The following is a 17,798-nucleotide window of genomic DNA, read 5'->3' on the forward strand; positions in this document are numbered from 1 at the left end:
AAATAAACATTAATTAAAAATATTAAAAACGCTCAAGAAACAAAAAATGAGAGAGCTTCCTCATTATATACGTGGCATTAGAAAAGGGTTGAGCATGATCGCTCCGCGTGCAATCAAACTACATTTAACAATTCACGATCGTCCAATTAGAATAAGACAAATTTGTTTAAATACAATTTTTTTTAAACTATAATAATTTGACCTTGAAATTTGAACCGCGTGAGTTTTGGTGATGAGCGCACCCAATCCCCAAATTGAAAACCTTAAATAAAACAAAAGCCTCAGAGTAAAGTCATTGTCTAAGCATCTCCTTGTACTTTTCATCCTAAGACCATGTCTCTGACAACTAGTTCTCGTGTCTCCATCTTCATTCTTTTCCTTGCCTTTGTCTTTCCTCTCTCTTGGACAGTCGAAGAATCTTCTCTTGAAAAGATTCTCCGCAACCATGGTCTTCCAGCTGGTCTCTTCCCTCGAAGTGTGAAATCATTCAAATTTGATCATCAAATGGGTCATTTAGAGGTACATTTAGACCGTCCTTGCCTAGCTCAATATGAAACCAGAGTGTTCTTTGACACTATTGTGAAAGCTAACCTCAGTTTCAGACAACTTCAAGTTTTCGAGGGTATGTCTCGTGAAGAGCTTTTCTTGTGGTTACCTGTTAAAGATATCTTTGTTGTGGATCCATCTTCTGGTGTAATTCTCATTGATATTGGTTTTGCTTTGAAGTTTCTCGCCTTCTCTCGTTTTGATGAGCCACCAATTTGTAGATCTCATCTTGGTACCGTCTTTTCTCTCTCTTTTCTAACCCCTCAGTTATGGGTTTTAAATTTATTTAAGTAATAATAATAAAAAATAAACAGGGTTTTGTTATAACATAGTTCTGATTTTTGAAATTGAATGTTTGATTACAGGTCTTTCATTTCGTATGGGTGGAAGTAAAGGCACTGCATTGGAAGATCAAAGATAATAAGATTATTCATGATCTGTATGAAAGGATGGCTTCACCCTTTTTAAATTTTGGGGGTTTTGTTGTTCAGAAAAAAATTACATTCATATACAAAAATTTGCAACTCATATAAATTATAAAGTATAATAATGCCATCAATAGTTGAATGATAATCAATACTAATATCTACCTTCAATTGTCACCTAAAAAAAGAAAAAGTATCTACTTTCAATTCAAGAGAAGAAATTACCCCTAATTTCTTAAGAAGGATTTCGATTTTTGAGTAAGGATCCATTTTTGTCATCCAATAATTGAATGATAATCAATAGTAGTATCTAGCTCAATTGTAACCTAATGAATAAGTTCTTCCTTCCATTCAAGAGTAGATACTACACCTAAGTACTTAGAAGGATTTCGATAATTGAGTAAGGTTCCATTTTAATGCTCGATAGTGTGTTTGTCACATACTTAGTACATTAATTTTGCAATTTTTTTTTTCTTCAAAGTTTAGAGATTTTAGTATTATTTCCCATCATGTTAGAGAGAAGAAAGTGTTGCAGTGATAATGGGATAGAGGAGGCGCCCCTGAGCAATGTTAAGAGAGATAGGTTTTTTTTTGGTGAAAAAAAGGGGGCTAAAGCCACAAGCAAAAAATAAATACATAATTTCGAGTCATCTTTTTTATGATACTTTTTTAGGGAATCTTTTTTATTATGACTCTGTTTGGTAAAAATAGCGGATGACTGATAAGCTAGTTTATAGCTTATAGCTTATAGCTGATGACTAGTAGCTGATAAGCTACTTGAAGTGTTTGGTAAAATTAGCGGTTCAATTAGTTGATAGATGTAAAATTACATAAAAGGACATTTTTAATTCATAATAAAGTTTATATAAATTAATTTTTAAAGTATTTAAAAAATAAAAATTGTTAATTTAATATTATTAAATTAATTTTTAATTCCTAAATGTTAATTTATATTTATTTTCATTTGCCTAAAAAAATTAGATATAAAGTGTAAAAAAATTTAAATGTAACAATAAATAAAATATAGTGAAGGCAAACGTAACGTTCTCATTTTTTTTGTTGGAGAAAATTATTGTCCTTGTTTTTATTTTCTTCAATTCTGATATATCACACAAAAATAACGTGTCATTTCACAAAAAAACAAAGTGACATTAAATATTGAAATAGTTCCACAAAAAAACGTAACAATTGTAACGAAAAAAAACTTAAACGTAACGATAAAAAAATATCTTTTTCTATTGAAAAAAAAAGGATTTTTCATTCATAAAGAAATAGCATTCATATTTAAAACATATGTATTTTAATTTATAATATAATAAATAATTAAGGGTAAAAAAATAGAATTTAATTAGAATAATAAGGATAAAACTGGAATTAAAAGTGAGAAGTTATAAGCTATAAGTTCAAACGTTACTTAAAATAGCTTATGAAAAATAGTTTATAAGCTCATAAAATAAACTATAAATTCATGGTGAAAAAGTATTACCAAACAGAACTTTTTTATTTATAAACTATAAACTAAAAGCTATAAACTTTTTTTTAGATGTTACCAAACAGATCCTACATTTCCGTGACTTGCATTTTTTTGTGTAGTGATTTCCGTGACGTGCATGTCCAAAGAGATAAGGTTTTTACTTTTTTTCTTTTAGTTGCGTGCCTTTATCTCATTTCTTTAGTTTATTAAAAAGGATAATGCTAAAGAGTTATGATAAAAATATAAACATTATATTGGAAAATGGTGAAAAGTGAAGAATTTAATTTTTTAAAAGTCAAAATATTATTGAATTCTATGTAAATATATTACGTTTGATTTCCTTAATCATTATCCTGAGAGATCAGGGCAATGGTTAGCAAGATCCAATTAAAAAAGGTCATTCTTTTTAGTTGTATTGTGTTATAATTGGAAGGGAAAACTGTACTTTGTAGTCATTTCGTAGCTTTTTTTCCTTCCAATCAACACTTCTTTGCTTTTATTTAATGATGATCAATAAATTTATTGTCTTTTAGTAACTGCTTTATAAGTAATAATTTCTTTTAAAAGAATGTAAATATAATAATTTAAAAATTACACTTTATACTTATATACTTACATTTGTCATTAATTTAGAATATAAAAATACATTAAAAGTATTCTATATAAATAATACTGAGTTTTAGTCAAACAAATAATAATTATCGAGTACTTGTATATTTTTAATCAAATGCATTGCAAAGTTTATTCACCAAAAAAAAAAAAATGCATTGCAAAGTTTGCAAAGTTTGATATTGATAAGACTAAGTCTTTACGCTCAATCCAATTTAATATATTTGTAATAAAAAAAAAATCAATTTATATAGTTTTGAAAACATTGTATATCTCATTAATCTTCTTGCTTCTACACACTTTGTTAATCTTGACGGAGGGGTTTTAAAATAGCGACTATAGTGTCAGGAGTCATGATTCGTTGACAGCATGTGTAAGTCTCAAGATTTACATCAAATTTCAACCATTAAATTTAATTACTCCAACCAATCACAATTAATTCATATGAGATGCTCGTGAGCCTTCTTTTTTGTTTCATGAACAAATTTCACTTTTAATATCTTTCACATTTCCTTAGTTATTTGAATTCATGTTCTTAATCTAAAACTTCAATTTTATTTGAATTCATTGAGACTATACTTCCAGCGTGATTTTCTTTGTGCCAAATTCTAGTGACTGTCTAATGGCATATTAATGATTGAAAGTTCAACAACCGTGATTGTCTAATGCCGTTCAACAAACAAAAATTGATATGAATTATCCCTTAACATCGCTGCCAAATAAATGGAGTTCATGTGGAAAACAAAAATTGTACATTGCAATCTGAACAGCTTAATTGAAATTCAACACCGCAATCGAAATTGAATTTATATGAAAGGTAAACAGCTTGTATCTTATTTTGGGGATTTTTTGTGTCACTGTTGACAGATGTTGGACACAAGGGAAATAGGTTAAAGCAAAATAAAAATATGAGATGCTTCGAATGATTTATTGTTTTCTAGGTTTTCAAAGAGGTTTGTTATAGATCTGAGATTTGTTCATGTGGGCTGTGATAAAGGATGAAAGAACAAAGAAGGCTCACATGCATCTCTTGTGAATTAATTGTGAGTGGTCGGATTAATTAGATTTAATGGTTGAGATTTGGTGTAAGTCTTAAGACTTATCTCTGATGTCAACGGATCCTAGCTCTAGTATTAGTTGCATCGTAATCTTTGATATTGTTGAAAATTGCTCTTAAATCAACTAATACTGTCTCAATTGTTGTTTTGATAGCATCAAAAACCATCATGTCGTGTACTTGAAACTATGTCCAACTCCTAGAACTTGTATACAAATCAATGAGAAATGATATTTGAACAATTATTTTTGTACAATTTTTGGGACAACCTCATTGTTCTCTTTTTTATTGGTTAAAAACAATGGAGAGAATAAAAACAAGAGAGAGAATAAGAGGATAATATGAGTATGAGAGAAAGAGAGAAAGTTGTACAAAAATAGTTCTATAAATATCATTTCTCCAAATCATAATGTCATCCAATAATCGAATGAAATTAATCACAAATAATCAATACTAGTATCTTCCTTCAATTCAACTGAATAAATTTTCCCTAATTAAGGATTATTAATTTCATCAAGTTTATTTCACGCCTTTCATTCATTTCAATTTTTGTTGAAGAGGGAAAATCTATTTCATTTTATTAGCAATAGTATGATCAATACATGATCATGTATCAATAAAAAGTCTGATACTAGTAGGGATGGGAATAGGCCAGGCCAGGCCAGACTTTGATAGGTCTGAGCCTGGCCTACGAAATAAATCACAAGCCTGAGTCTGGTCTATGGTCTATCATAGGCCATTTTTTTAGGTCTGGCCTGGCCTATTTAAAAGCTTGGACTGGTCTGAAAGCCTACTAAATAGGTTAAACATGTCTTAAAGCCTACTTAAAAGCCTATTTCACTACAAGTAAATTTCAACTAGATTAAAGCCTACATAAAAGCCTATAACAACAAAGCCTATTAAGGGACTAATAGATAGAGAAAAAGATGTTTATATTTTTAATATATGCAATTATTTTAATATAAAAATAATATTTTTTTAATAAATAAGTATTAATAGGCCGGCCTATTAGGCTTAGCAGTCTTTTTTTGAAGCCTAAACTTGGCCTATTTAACTAAACAGACTTTCTAAAAAGCCTAGGCCTATCTACTAAACAGTCCAGGCCAGACCAGGCCAAAACAGGTCAGGGCGTAGGCCCCTGTAGGGCGGCCTGGCCTATTCCCAACCCTACTAGTTAGGGTTCTGGTTCAATGGAAAGGAGGGGAGGGATAAAAAGAGAACAAACGTTTTTTTTTTTTTTTTGTGGTAGTCGGGATTTAAACCCCTGACTTTGCATATATTATGCATTGTCCCTAACAACTAAGCTAAGTTCGCGATGACAAAAAAGAATAGTCGTCTACAATTAGAGATAATCGCACCAAATTCAAAGATATCTTCGGTAGTGAAGTGAAAACCATCAACAACATGCTTAGAATCAAGTTTGAAAATTACTCCATCCAAGTGCAAGTCATGAACCCAACAAATGACAGATAATAGACCACTCACTTCTTGCTCATCAACCGATATGATAGGAGAATGTCACTCCGATATGATGGGGATGGTTTTTTCCAACTGAAACTTTTCTGTCAAGAAGTACTGGGCTGTTCTGCCGCTGCTGGACCTGCATCTAGGCTGTTTTCCAGCTCTGATTTAAGTGTACAGCACGCATAAAAATCTGATGGTGCAACTCCGAATGGCTCTCCCAAATGCGAAGGTTGCGGCTCTTCCGAATGCTCTACATAAATCACATCTTATCAGGCATACGCCACGACACACTCGCCAAATAAAATTCTTAACTGCTTTAAGACACCAAATATATACAACCCCAATCACCTTCAACTTTGAAAATTATCAACATTTCTAATTTCATTGATACATAAAACTTCTGTCGTTCTTCTTCACTGTAACTTAGATGGATGGACTAACAATATGGGAATTTGAGTTTAGAAATCAAATTGCTAAAATTTATGTATAAGGGACCAAATAGATCATAAACGTATTTTTTGAAGGTTAAATAGGATTAACTTTAGATTGGGTGAACCACCAAAATAAATTATAATATATATGTATTATACATAAAATTGACCATCATAAATTCAATTACATACTTTTAAAATTTAAAATAATTATCCATGCATTTCGAGTGACTTGAAAGTGTGACGGTAACAAATGTTGAAATAGAGAAGAGGGTTGTAATTTTATTTAAAATGAAAGTCAAATATATTTTAATAATTTTTTCCTCAGTGAGTCGTGGCTCAATCGATCCCTAATGTGTCTCCGCGACTGCCCATGTTAAGAATGGGATGAGTTGGTTTGGGTTTCACTTGGTTGACTTTTGATTTTTTTTTTTTTGTACAAATTTTAGTATTTTTGTTCACATCTCTCTTAATTAATTATTTTCTCATTTAAATAATTTATTTTACTAATTCATTCATCTCCTAAATATGTCATCGTGAGCTTAACTTAGTTGGTATGGACAATGCATAATGTATGCAAGATCCGGGGTTCAAATCCCGACCACCACAAAAAAAAAAAAAATCATCCCCTAAATACATTAAAGTCATAAAGTCACCAATTGTTGGTTTAGAATTTGAACTTTTGCAAGGATTTAGAACTTTTTTTTATGAGCTTGCAAGGATTTATAACTAAAAGGTCATTTCTGTTATGCAATATTTATTTAGCTGTCAAGAGTTTACTCAAATTTTTTATAAATACATTACGAATATACTCTCTTCGATCTCTATCATAAGAGAAATATTTTTTTTTGTTTTATTCAATAAATGATACATTCTATCCATAATATAAACTAAATACATTATTTATTGAATGAACCTACAAGACATCTCTTATAATAGAGACGAGAGTAGTACAAACTTTAGCACTAAACCATGAAAAATAAAATTATACACCTTTTGATCACATATTATAAGCAAAAATCATTTTTTACATTCATTGAATATTTGATGTATCTAGTTTATATTATCGACTAGATACATCAGTTATTCACTGAATTTAAAAAGTGTTTATAATAATAGTGATTGAAGAGAATAATCTGAAATCAGTTTTCTAATTTTTAACAATTGTTATTTAAATCATCTCAATAAAATTTACTATTTAAATTATAACATTTGAATTTCATTAAATACACACTTTTTAAGAATAAATAAACATCTATGTTTAAATTCTTAAAGATAAATTATCTTTTCACCAAAGAAGAATTGTACAAGAGAATTTGAGTTCGACTTCTGGGTGAAACACAATTAATTAAAATAATGATATTAATGGAATAATGGTAATGGTATATTTTGATAAGTAAGATTCCTGGGTGGAACACAACCCGAGTTAAATTCCATTTATGTAATATTATAATTAAAATGGTTAAATATGTATTTGGTCCATATTAATATATCAATTTTTTTATTTTAGTCCCCTCAAAAAATTTCTTCGACATTCCATCCCTCAAAAGTTTTCATCACCACTTTTAGTCCCTCCTATTAAGTCAACTCATGTGTAGATTTCATATTTTTTAATGAAATTTTGCATAAATGATTAGAATATTATAAAAATCTCTCAAAAAAAAAAATAGATTTTTTTAACAAAACATGAATTAAATATAAATTTTTATGATTTTGACACTAAAAAATTCATATTTAATTCATGTTTTTGTTAAAAAAATCTTCTTTTTTTTTGGAGAGATTGTTTTAATATGCTCCACATTTCTTCAAAATTTCATTCAAAAATATAAATACTACATATGAGTTGACTTAAAAGTAAGAAACAAAAGTAATGATGGAAAATTGTTTTAATACAATTTTGATTTTTTTAAATATAATAAGTTTGACCTTGAAATTTGAACCGTGTGATTTTGACTAGACAATTCTGATCTCATTGAATGCATGTCATCATGGGTGTTGGATGCACCCAATCTCAAACTCAAAACCTTAAATAAAACAAAAACCTCAAAATAAAGTCATTGTCTAAGCGTCTCATTGTACTTTCTACCATAAGACCATGTCTCTGACACCTAGGTCCCATGTCCCCATGTTCCTTCTTATCCTTGTTTTCATTCTTTCGCTCACATGGACAACTGAAGAATCTTCTCTTGAAAAGATTCTCCATAATCATGGCCTTCCAGCCGGTCTCTTCCCTCAAAGTGTAAAATCTTTCAAATTGGACCAAATGGGTCATTTAGAGGTACACTTCGATCGTCCATGTTTGGCTCAGTATGAAACAACAATGTTCTTTGACACCGTTGTGAAAGCCAACCTCAGTTATGGACAACTTAAGATTTTGGAGGGCATGTTTAGTGAAGAGCTTTTCTTGTGGCTACCTGTTAAGGATATCATGGTTATTGATCCAACTTCTGGTTTAATTGTCATTGATATTGGATTTGCCTTTAAGTTTCTCTCTTTATCTCGTTTTGATGAACCTCCAATTTGTAGATCTTATCTTGGTACTCTCTCTCTATATCTTTCTCTCTCACACACAACCTCTCAATCGTGGGTTTTAAATGTAATTAAGTAGCAATGGAAAAAATTTAAGTTTTGTAAAAGTTCTGATTTTTTAAATTGAATGTTTGATTATAGGTCTTTCGTTTCGTATGGATGGAAGAAAGGGCATTGAATTTGAAGATCAGAGAAAAGGTTATTCATCATTTGTATAAAAGTATAGCTTCACCCGTTTTAAATTTTGGGGGTTGTTGTATGAAAAATTATATTTATGTACAAAAATGTGCAACTCATATATAGTATAATAATACCGTCAATAATTGAATGATAATCAATACTAATATCTATCTTCAATTGTCATCTAAAAAAGAAAAGGTATCTACTTTCAATTCAAGAGAAGAAATTACCTAATTTCTTAAGAACGATTTCAATTTTTGAGTAGGGATGCATATTTGCCATCCATTAATGGAATGATAGTCAATACAAGAATCTAGCTTCAATTGTCACCTAAAGAAGTTCTACCTTTGATTTAAGAGAAGAAATTACGCCTAATTACTTAGAAGGAGTTCAATAATTATGTAAGGATCCATTTTTGTCATCCAAATGAATGATAATCAATACTAGTACCTTGCTTCAATCGTCACCTAATGAAAAAGTATTCAATTTATGAGAAGAAATTACATCCAATTACTTGACTTCAACTTTATACTGAGGATCCATTTTAATATTTGATAGTGTTGCATATTTGGTACATAAATTTTTTCAGTTGAATATTAAACGAATATAGGAAGTTATCACATAACCATAAAATCTATTATTACCTTCTCAGTTTCCTGCAGACAACTTTACTCTTTTTTACTAGCATACTTTGTTTAAGCTGAAATTTATTAGTTTTGTAACAAATTCTGGAAGGGAGCTTCTATGGTGCAGTCAGGAAATTGACTTTTTTGAAAAAGTTAATTATGATCTTAATGTTTGATTCATTTTTAAATTGTTAATTACGGATTAATGATCAATAGTAATTCATCGAGTAATGCTTGCAATATCTTAGACTTACAGATACTATTTTATCGTTGGCATCTTTAACATGCAAACAGAGTTGATGATATTATGTGGTAGTCTTAAGTGTTACACTTTGTGGAGTTTACACTTAAAACAATGTATGATAAAATTAGATTAAGTGTAGTCTTGTTAATTTAATGAATTGATGATACTATGGGGACTGAACTTTTGATGTCACTGTACAAACAATGGGGTGTTACTCACTATATTTTTGATGGTATAGTATTAACTTCACCAAAAAAGTTATTTTCATGACTTCACCATAGAATTTTTCATTCTGAAATGGTTTAAAAGGAAAAGATGTTTCTTACAGACTTGTATGATTAATATATATACTCCTAGTACTTATAATATTGTCCAATAATGGTTGACGTTCATTGATACATGAAATGTGAAAATAAGGAATGAAACAATGAGTTTAATAAAACCAAATATCTTTTTTCAGTTAGATGGATGAATGCATAAAACTGGTTTCGATTATATCTGGCAGCCAATGCTTGGCTTGATGAACATCAAGTGGTTGACTACCCATACCCTTAAAAATAACAAATATTGAATCAACATAAAAGCCTTGGGTTCGATAGTGGTTTTGATTTATACTTGATTATTAGATTAGATTTAAATATGTTGTTGTTGCTGCTTGTAATTGTTTGGTTGTTGCTTGTGATTTGAGTCCAAATTCACATCTTATTGCTTGTGATTGTTTGCTGCATAAACGTTTACTCATTTTATCTTGACTTGCATTATTTGTCAGTTTAGTGCCATTTAATTTGGGAAAGGAGAGTTCTTTCCCACCATGGGAAAGTTGATCATGCCCATTAGATTAAATGAGGAACATATTCCTATCATACTCTCTCAACCACTATATTATTTTTTTAGGCAAATTCTATGGTACACCCAACAATTTGAGTTGGTACACCAAATCCTTAAATTAATAGTTAAATGAGTTATTTTTTGTAGGAAAAAAATATTTTCTATCACCTATAATTATAATAACTAAATCTTATTTACCAAAAACGTCAACACAATAAAATTTGATTTTTCTGAATTCATATTACTCATAATAGAGAATTTTGATTATTTTTTACAATAAAATTTAAAAAAATTTAGTAGATTTTTCTAAAAAATGAAATGATATTTTTTCTTATAAAATGATATTTTCTAAAATATATATGTCAACAAACACCTATTTTCTTTCATAAAAAATGATAGTTAATTTGTAAAAATTGTAAGCGAGAGTACCGGTACACCTTAATTTGCAGGTGTACCGTAGAAGTTCCCATTTCTTTATACTATCTTTCACACTCTCTCTTTTATGTCCCCACACACCCATGTGAAAGATAGTATAAAAAATAATCTAGTGGTTGAGAGAGTATGATAGGAATATGTTCCTCATTTAATCTAATGGACATGATCAACTTTCCCATGGTGGGAAAGAACTCTCCTTTCCCAAATTAAATGGCACCGTACGATTAATATACTCCTAGTACTTACTCCCTCTATCCTAAAATGTAAGTAAAATTTGGTCAAGAAAAGTTAATGTATTTGATTCATAATTTATATTAAATGCATCAATTTATATTGATCCATTTTGCTTAAATTTTAGAACAGAAGAAATATACTAGTGACCAATTATCGTTGACGTTCATTGATACATGAAATGTAAAAATAAGGAATAAATTAAAGAAAGTAGTACAAGTTTGTATCCAACAACAAAAAAGTAGTACAAGTTGATTGAATAATAAAAAACTAAATACCATCTTTTTTCATTTTGATGGATATAAATGCATAGGAGATAAATGTCTATTTTCACTAAATGATCTTGATTATATCTTGCAACAAATGTTTGACTTGATGAACATCAAGTCGCTGACCACCCATTCCCTGAAAAATTAAAAACATTGAATCAACATAAAAACCTTGAATTTATTCAAACTTTAAAATCAAAGCAAATAATATATTAAATGTACTTGGTGGATAATATATTAATAATGTAAGTCAAAAAAATTATTGTATTTGGTTTAAAATTTAGTCCAAATACATATACTTTCTTTGACTCACTTTTACTTATATTTTGGAAATGATGGAGCAGTAAATATTTCTCAAGGTGGCACATTACGAGATAAAAGCGGAAAAAGGAATAAAAAATTATGTAATAGTGTGTGTTTAAATCTTCGATCACAAAATTTGATTTTAAAGAATTAATTATGTAAAACTGATTTTAATTAAAACTGGGTTGAAGGTAAATGATTTATGTTTGATTACATATTTGTAAAATGGGTTGAACAATAAATTTAAATGTAAAAGTCACATTTAAAATCGAAAGCTACAAATCATAACTTTAAATTAGAATCATTACTAAAAGCAAAATCCATTCTAATATCCAAACATATCAAAATAATTCTACACCCCTAAAACACAATTTTTAGGCCTTAAAAAGGGAACTAAACATACCCATAGTCTTTTCTAATAGTTCTATGACATTAATTGTAGTTTAGCTTTTGATTTATATTACCTTTATGAAAGTTGTAATAAGATATGCTCCTTTTATGGTTGTTACATTGGCTTCTATCATTTCAAGCCCTAAATCATTCATAGTCTCCATTAATTTCTTGAACCCTCCTCTCTTGTTCTCAAAGATCATCTTAACCCATAGCTTATTTCCATCCATTTTTTCCACTTGAACCTCTTCCTATAGAAAGCAACCACACAAAGATTACTTATTAATAGTAGTTATAGATAAAAATTCATTTAGTTAATTCATGAAAGAAATAATTTATATAAAATCTGTATCCCCCATTTTTTCATCTCTTCTGCAGCAAGAAAATCACCTATTTTTGGCTCAGCTCTTTCCTTAAACTTTTCTTTTGGTTCCATTGCTTGAAGCTCTTGCGTGAGACTCTTAACTTCATCTTTAAGCTTCTTGATATAAGTAATGGCATCGTTGAAAATGCTTTCTTTGGTCATCTGAAACCAAAATTAAGATTCATAAAATCTGTTTAAATAATAGTATTATACAAACAAAAAATTAAACCAAGGAAATGAATATATATAAAAGACTATTTAAGAACATGAGTGAAGGTTAGGTGGTTACATTTGTGACCATTGGTACTAAAGACCAAAGCATGAAGAGTTTGGTATTGAGTCTCTGTTTCCTCTTTCTTTCTGACCCAGCGTTCTTTGATAGGAACACTTTTGTGCCATCTTCATTATAGTACTTTTTGCTCGATTTTCTCTTATTGCTGTCATTTTCAGCATTGAAACCCAAATCTTCTAGAGACAAACTTAGTCTGATATCATGTTCTTGTTCCATTTTGGGTGTTGGGAATGAAGAAACAAGTATTGAACAAAGATGTGAGAGAGAAAGTATAAACGGTATGAAGGTTGTTACCAACTATAATATGTTTGACTGATATGATTACAAGCCACCATTGAAGAAACAATAAAATGCAGCAACCATAGCTTGAACCCACAACCCAGCAGTGCCTCTTGAACTCCCTATGTAAATTATTAGGTGCATTAATATTTTTTCTAAACATAATAATTTATCTTAGCTTAGAATGAAAAAGTTAGGTTAAACACATTAATATACAATGAATATTTTAGATAGATCAACCTGCAAGAAGATAGGATATTCGTGCTTATTCTACGAGTGGTTCATTAATCCTTTGGAATGTATCCGCACCTTGGCGATTGCACTCTTTTTTTGTGTTGCTTTTGGTGGGTTTAATATCACTTATATTATTTTTCATAATGGGGAGAGAGTACAACTGGTATTAAACCCATTTTGAAAAATAATAAGTGATATTAATTTTTTTTTTCATTCTAAGATGGATATTTATCCCAATTCATTTTTCTTTGTGTAATTTGTTCCTTTTGGGATATATGTAAATAAAATATAGTTTTTTTTTAATATAAAAAAAAAAAAATTATATCTTAACCCTCCTGTTTTAGGAGATATATATGTGTCCTAGAAATTTGGAATTTGGTCTGCACTTTAGTACAATATGACCAATAATAATTGTTTATTTTAAATATGAAATTTGGATGCTCTTGTATTTAATTGAAACTCATTTGTCTTTTATTTATTTATTTGATTAAAACTATTAACCATTTAAGTGCATCAGTTAAAAATGAATAGAATTTTACAATAATTATTAAGAAGATTGTTGTGCATAATATGACTTTGAGGGTGCGTTTGGTTTGCAAAACAGCAAGTACTGGACATAACAGTACAACACAAGGCAGAACAACACAGGACAAAAAATTTATAGCATTGAGTAATTTTTTATTTTATACGATTTTTGAGGGACAGAATGCTATTTTGATATTTTAGACAACTTGTATGTTGGACAAAAAGTTGTGATGTGGTTTGGTGAGGGACAAAAATATGAGTTTTTGTCCTGTCTCTTGTCTCCAGTTTGTCCTGTACCTGAAACAGTTTTACAAATCAAACACTGGACAACTAGAGTTGTTTTGTCCTATCCTTCATTTTTTAGCAAATCAAACGCACCCTGAATGTCCGTCTAAAATGGAGCAAATAAACTGAATTCTGTTTTAACTAATGATTTGTAAAGATTTTGACACCTGATCTTGTTGAATGTTGACAACCAAAATAAGAAGGTAGTTAGGGCATCCGTAATGGATGTTGGGTTGGGACCACTAGGAGAGCCAAAATATTAGCACAACAATTCGCTTTATAGAAGCAACGGGAGACGGAAGCATTTCAATTCTCATGTGAAGAAGGTAAGAACCTCTTCTAGGAGAGGTTTAAGGTAACGAAAAGATATAGTTTTTCAAAGAACAACATAAGCTACCAACAACGAAGGGTGTGTTTCAAAGATCACATGAGGTATATCCTTTGATGAAGTTTCCACATGAGTTAATAAGAATAAAGGATCCCGCAAGTTTACATACCAATGAGACAATTATGGGAGCCATCCACATTGATTTTATCAGCATCAGCAAAAGGACGTTCCAGGTGAACATAATTTTAATTGTTAACACAATTAACTTTAGAACATGTTTGATTTGAGTTATACATGTAGTAGATTCATGATAATAAAATGATGAAAAACGTGTGTTTTTATGTTTGTTAAGTTTTTATTCAAAAAAAGATGTTTGTTACAAATGTATTAAATTTTATTCATTGGTATAAAATATTACTGATAAAGGTGTTTTACCGCTAAGGATATGATTGGGAAAAAAGTTTTTACGAAGGCGAGAATAAATTCATGTGTAAACTACCCATAAATCTCTTCCATAAGATAATCACCAAAAAAAAAATATAAGGGTTAATAGTGCTTTTCACCCCTGTGATATATGTCATTTCCGGTTTTCGCCCCTATAAAATTTTTAGTTTGATTTACACCCTCGTAAAAATTTTATTTTCCGGAAAACACCCCTAATAGGCCATTTTCAGAATTTTTTTTCAAGAAATTTTGGTTTTTGAATGGCCTATTAATTAAGGATGTTTTCCGGAAAATAAATTTTTTACGAGGGTGCAAATCAAACCGAAAATTTTATAAGGGTGAAAACCGAAAATAACATATATTACAGGGGTGAAAAACATTATTAACCCAAAATATAATTATTAACTAAATAGAACTTTTTAAAAAATACCCAGGAATAAAATACCATTGAAAAATTAGGTAGCACTTCGGTGACTTTGATAATTTTAGTGTATTTTAGATGAGAGAGGATGATAGATGAGTGATTAAAATAAATTATTTTGATGTGAGAGAATTATTGGTTAGAAGAGAGATAGAGACAAAGTCACCGAAGTGCTACCCAAAAAAGTTATTCGCATGAATCTTTGAAAAACACTTACATCTAATCGAGATTTACTATCAAGAAAGAAAAAAAAATGCAATTTATCAATTCAAATGAAAGAAAAATGGTATTTTTCTCCGTTCAAATCGATAAATCTGAAGTGGTGTGGTTTTTAAGAAATTAGTGAGGTAAAACTTAAAGTAGTTCTCTAGTTATTAGAATTCTGCTCATTACTCAAACAGTATCGCTCATTCCCAAAGTAAAAGTTGAAAATGCCCCTATGCATGTTAACTTGCATAGCGTGAGTTAACATGCGCTAGTTATAAGGAGAACGTAATTTAAGTCACGCAGCGTCAGTTAAGTCACGTAGCGCATGTTAACTTGCGTTAAGTACTATTTTCGTTCAAAACCAAGCAGGCAACCACAAAGCTCCATTTTTTCTTTCCCTCCACCTCCAAAAACCCCAAAAGTGCGAAATTTTGGGTAAAAATCTTCATTCCAAATCATTGCAAATCGTCAGGAAACAAATTTCTACGCTCATCAAGCATCAAAGAACAGGTAATTTACCGTCAAAACTTTTTCATTTTTGCTGGTAGTTTCATTTTTCATTTCAGTAGGCGTAGGGCTCAGCGTGAGTTAACTCACGCTATTGACAGTAGCCCAGAATTTGAAATTTTGCGCCACTTTTTTTATTTGCTTTGCTTGCCGCACAAGTCACTTATTTATTTTTTTTCTTTGTTTTTTTTTACTGAGTAGACATTGAGTGGCATGGTTGAAAATGTGGCGGAGAATGGTGTTGAGCTAAAACCAGGAAAAAACAAAGCTTCCGGCGAAGGCAAACCAACCAATGATGAGAAGTTTAAAGTGAAAATTCCTTTTCAAGTTGAAGCTCACATAGTTCACAACCAAGCAAAACTGGTACCTACCGGTAACTTTGAAGAGAAGCATAAACCGGTACCTACCGGTGTTCGTGTTATTCAAGTACACACCGGGTCATTTTTTACAACAAATGAAAGATGGAAAGACCGAGAAGAATTACTTGGTTGGGTTCGTCGACAAGCAGGTAGGGCGGGATTTACTATTTCTATAGATAAATCTAGTACTATAGTGCCATACATGACGATGCAATGTGAGAGGAGTGGTGAATACAAGCCACCTAAGACGAGGAAGAAACCGAAGCTTGAAGGCACGGGCTCAAGGAAGTGTAATTGTCTGTTTAGGTTGAAATGTTTCTTTGGAAGAAAAAAAACACAAGAATGGTGGATTGCAATGCTTTGTGGAGTTCACAACCATGACTTGGGGCCAAATTTATCCGGCCACCTTCTTGTGGGTCGAATAAGATGGGAGGAGAAGCAAAGAGTTATCGACATGACAAAGAGTTTGGCAAAGCCTAGGAATATTCTCACGGATTTGAAGGAAAAAAACAAAGAAAGTGTGACACTCATCAAGCAAGTGTATAATGCACAAACTAGATGGCGCAAGGGGCAAAGAGAGGACAAGACCGAGTTGCAATACTTGATTACAGAGTTGGAGAAGCATCGATATGTCTACTTCACAAGAGATAATAGTGAGGAAACCACACTTGAAGATTTATTCTTTGCTCACCCAAAATCAACTGATATGCTCAACACTTTTCCCACCGTTTTGGTCATGGACTCCACCTACAAAACCAATACCTACCGAATGCCTTTATTTGAGATTGTTGGTGTCACCTCTACCAAATTGACCTATTCGGTTGCGTTTGCCTTTCTTTCCTTTGAAAGAGAGAATAACTTCATATGGACACTTGAGATGTTGGTTGGTCTTTTGACCTCGAAAAACAACATGCCTAAGGTGATTGTCACCGATAGGGACCCCGCTTTGATGAAAGTCGTTGCCGAAGTTCTCCCTAAAACGGACCATGTACTTTGCTACTTTCATATTGAGAAAAATATCAAAGGTAGGTGCATCACGGATTGTAGAGTCAATGCTAAGCCAAAGAAAGGAAAAAGAAAAGGAAAAGTTGTTGACAAAGATGCGAACGAAGTGGATGATGACAAGCATTGTGAGCTTGTTAAGAAAATAGTGAGGGCTTGGAGAGATGTGGTCAACTCTCCTACGGATGATTCATTTGCAATTGCATGGTTGACATTCAAAGATGAGGTATGCAGACCGTTTCCATTGTTTGTTGAATATGTTGAGGGAACCGTTTTGCCCCTTAAGAAGCATTTTGTGAGGGCATGGACGAATAAATACTTGCATCTAGGGTGTAGAAGCACCAACATTGTTGAATTGGCTCATGCACAATTGAAAAGGTACTTGAGGAGTAGCGTGGGAGACTTGGCATCATGTTGGGATGAAATTGACAAAATGTTGAAAAACCAATTTGGTTAGATACAAGGGAGTTTTGGGAGGAGCATAACCGTCATGGTACACAAATACAAAAA

At 31.0% G+C, this 17,798-nt stretch overlaps 3 protein-coding genes across 3 annotated transcripts; 2 read left to right on the forward strand and 1 right to left on the reverse strand.

Moving 5' to 3' along the window:
• Nucleotides 1-251: 251 nt before the first annotated feature.
• LOC25493243 (uncharacterized) lies at nucleotides 252-1,123 on the forward strand. Its single transcript, XM_013601686.2, has 2 exons — nucleotides 252-778; nucleotides 912-1,123. Exons 1-2 carry the CDS (start codon nucleotides 334-336, stop codon nucleotides 965-967), a joined length of 501 nt encoding a protein of 166 aa, XP_013457140.1. The 5' UTR covers nucleotides 252-333; the 3' UTR covers nucleotides 968-1,123.
• A 6,931-nt stretch (nucleotides 1,124-8,054) lies between these two features.
• On the forward strand, nucleotides 8,055-8,848 carry LOC25493244 (uncharacterized). Its single transcript, XM_013601687.2, has 2 exons — nucleotides 8,055-8,543; nucleotides 8,677-8,848. Exons 1-2 carry the CDS (start codon nucleotides 8,102-8,104, stop codon nucleotides 8,751-8,753), a joined length of 519 nt encoding a protein of 172 aa, XP_013457141.1. The 5' UTR covers nucleotides 8,055-8,101; the 3' UTR covers nucleotides 8,754-8,848.
• Nucleotides 8,849-11,412: 2,564 nt separating this feature from the next.
• On the reverse strand, nucleotides 11,413-12,913 carry LOC25493245 (transcription factor DYT1). The gene is made up of 4 exons (XM_024780713.1): nucleotides 12,695-12,913; nucleotides 12,418-12,567; nucleotides 12,116-12,292; nucleotides 11,413-11,484 (listed from the first exon to the last, which is right to left on the reverse strand). Exons 1-4 carry the CDS (start codon nucleotides 12,911-12,913, stop codon nucleotides 11,413-11,415), a joined length of 618 nt encoding a protein of 205 aa, XP_024636481.1.
• Nucleotides 12,914-17,798: the final 4,885 nt, after the last annotated feature.

The sequence above is a fragment of the Medicago truncatula genome, chromosome 4, assembly GCF_003473485.1.
Source record: "Medicago truncatula cultivar Jemalong A17 chromosome 4, MtrunA17r5.0-ANR, whole genome shotgun sequence".
NCBI classification, from domain to species: Eukaryota; Viridiplantae; Streptophyta; class Magnoliopsida; order Fabales; family Fabaceae; genus Medicago; species Medicago truncatula.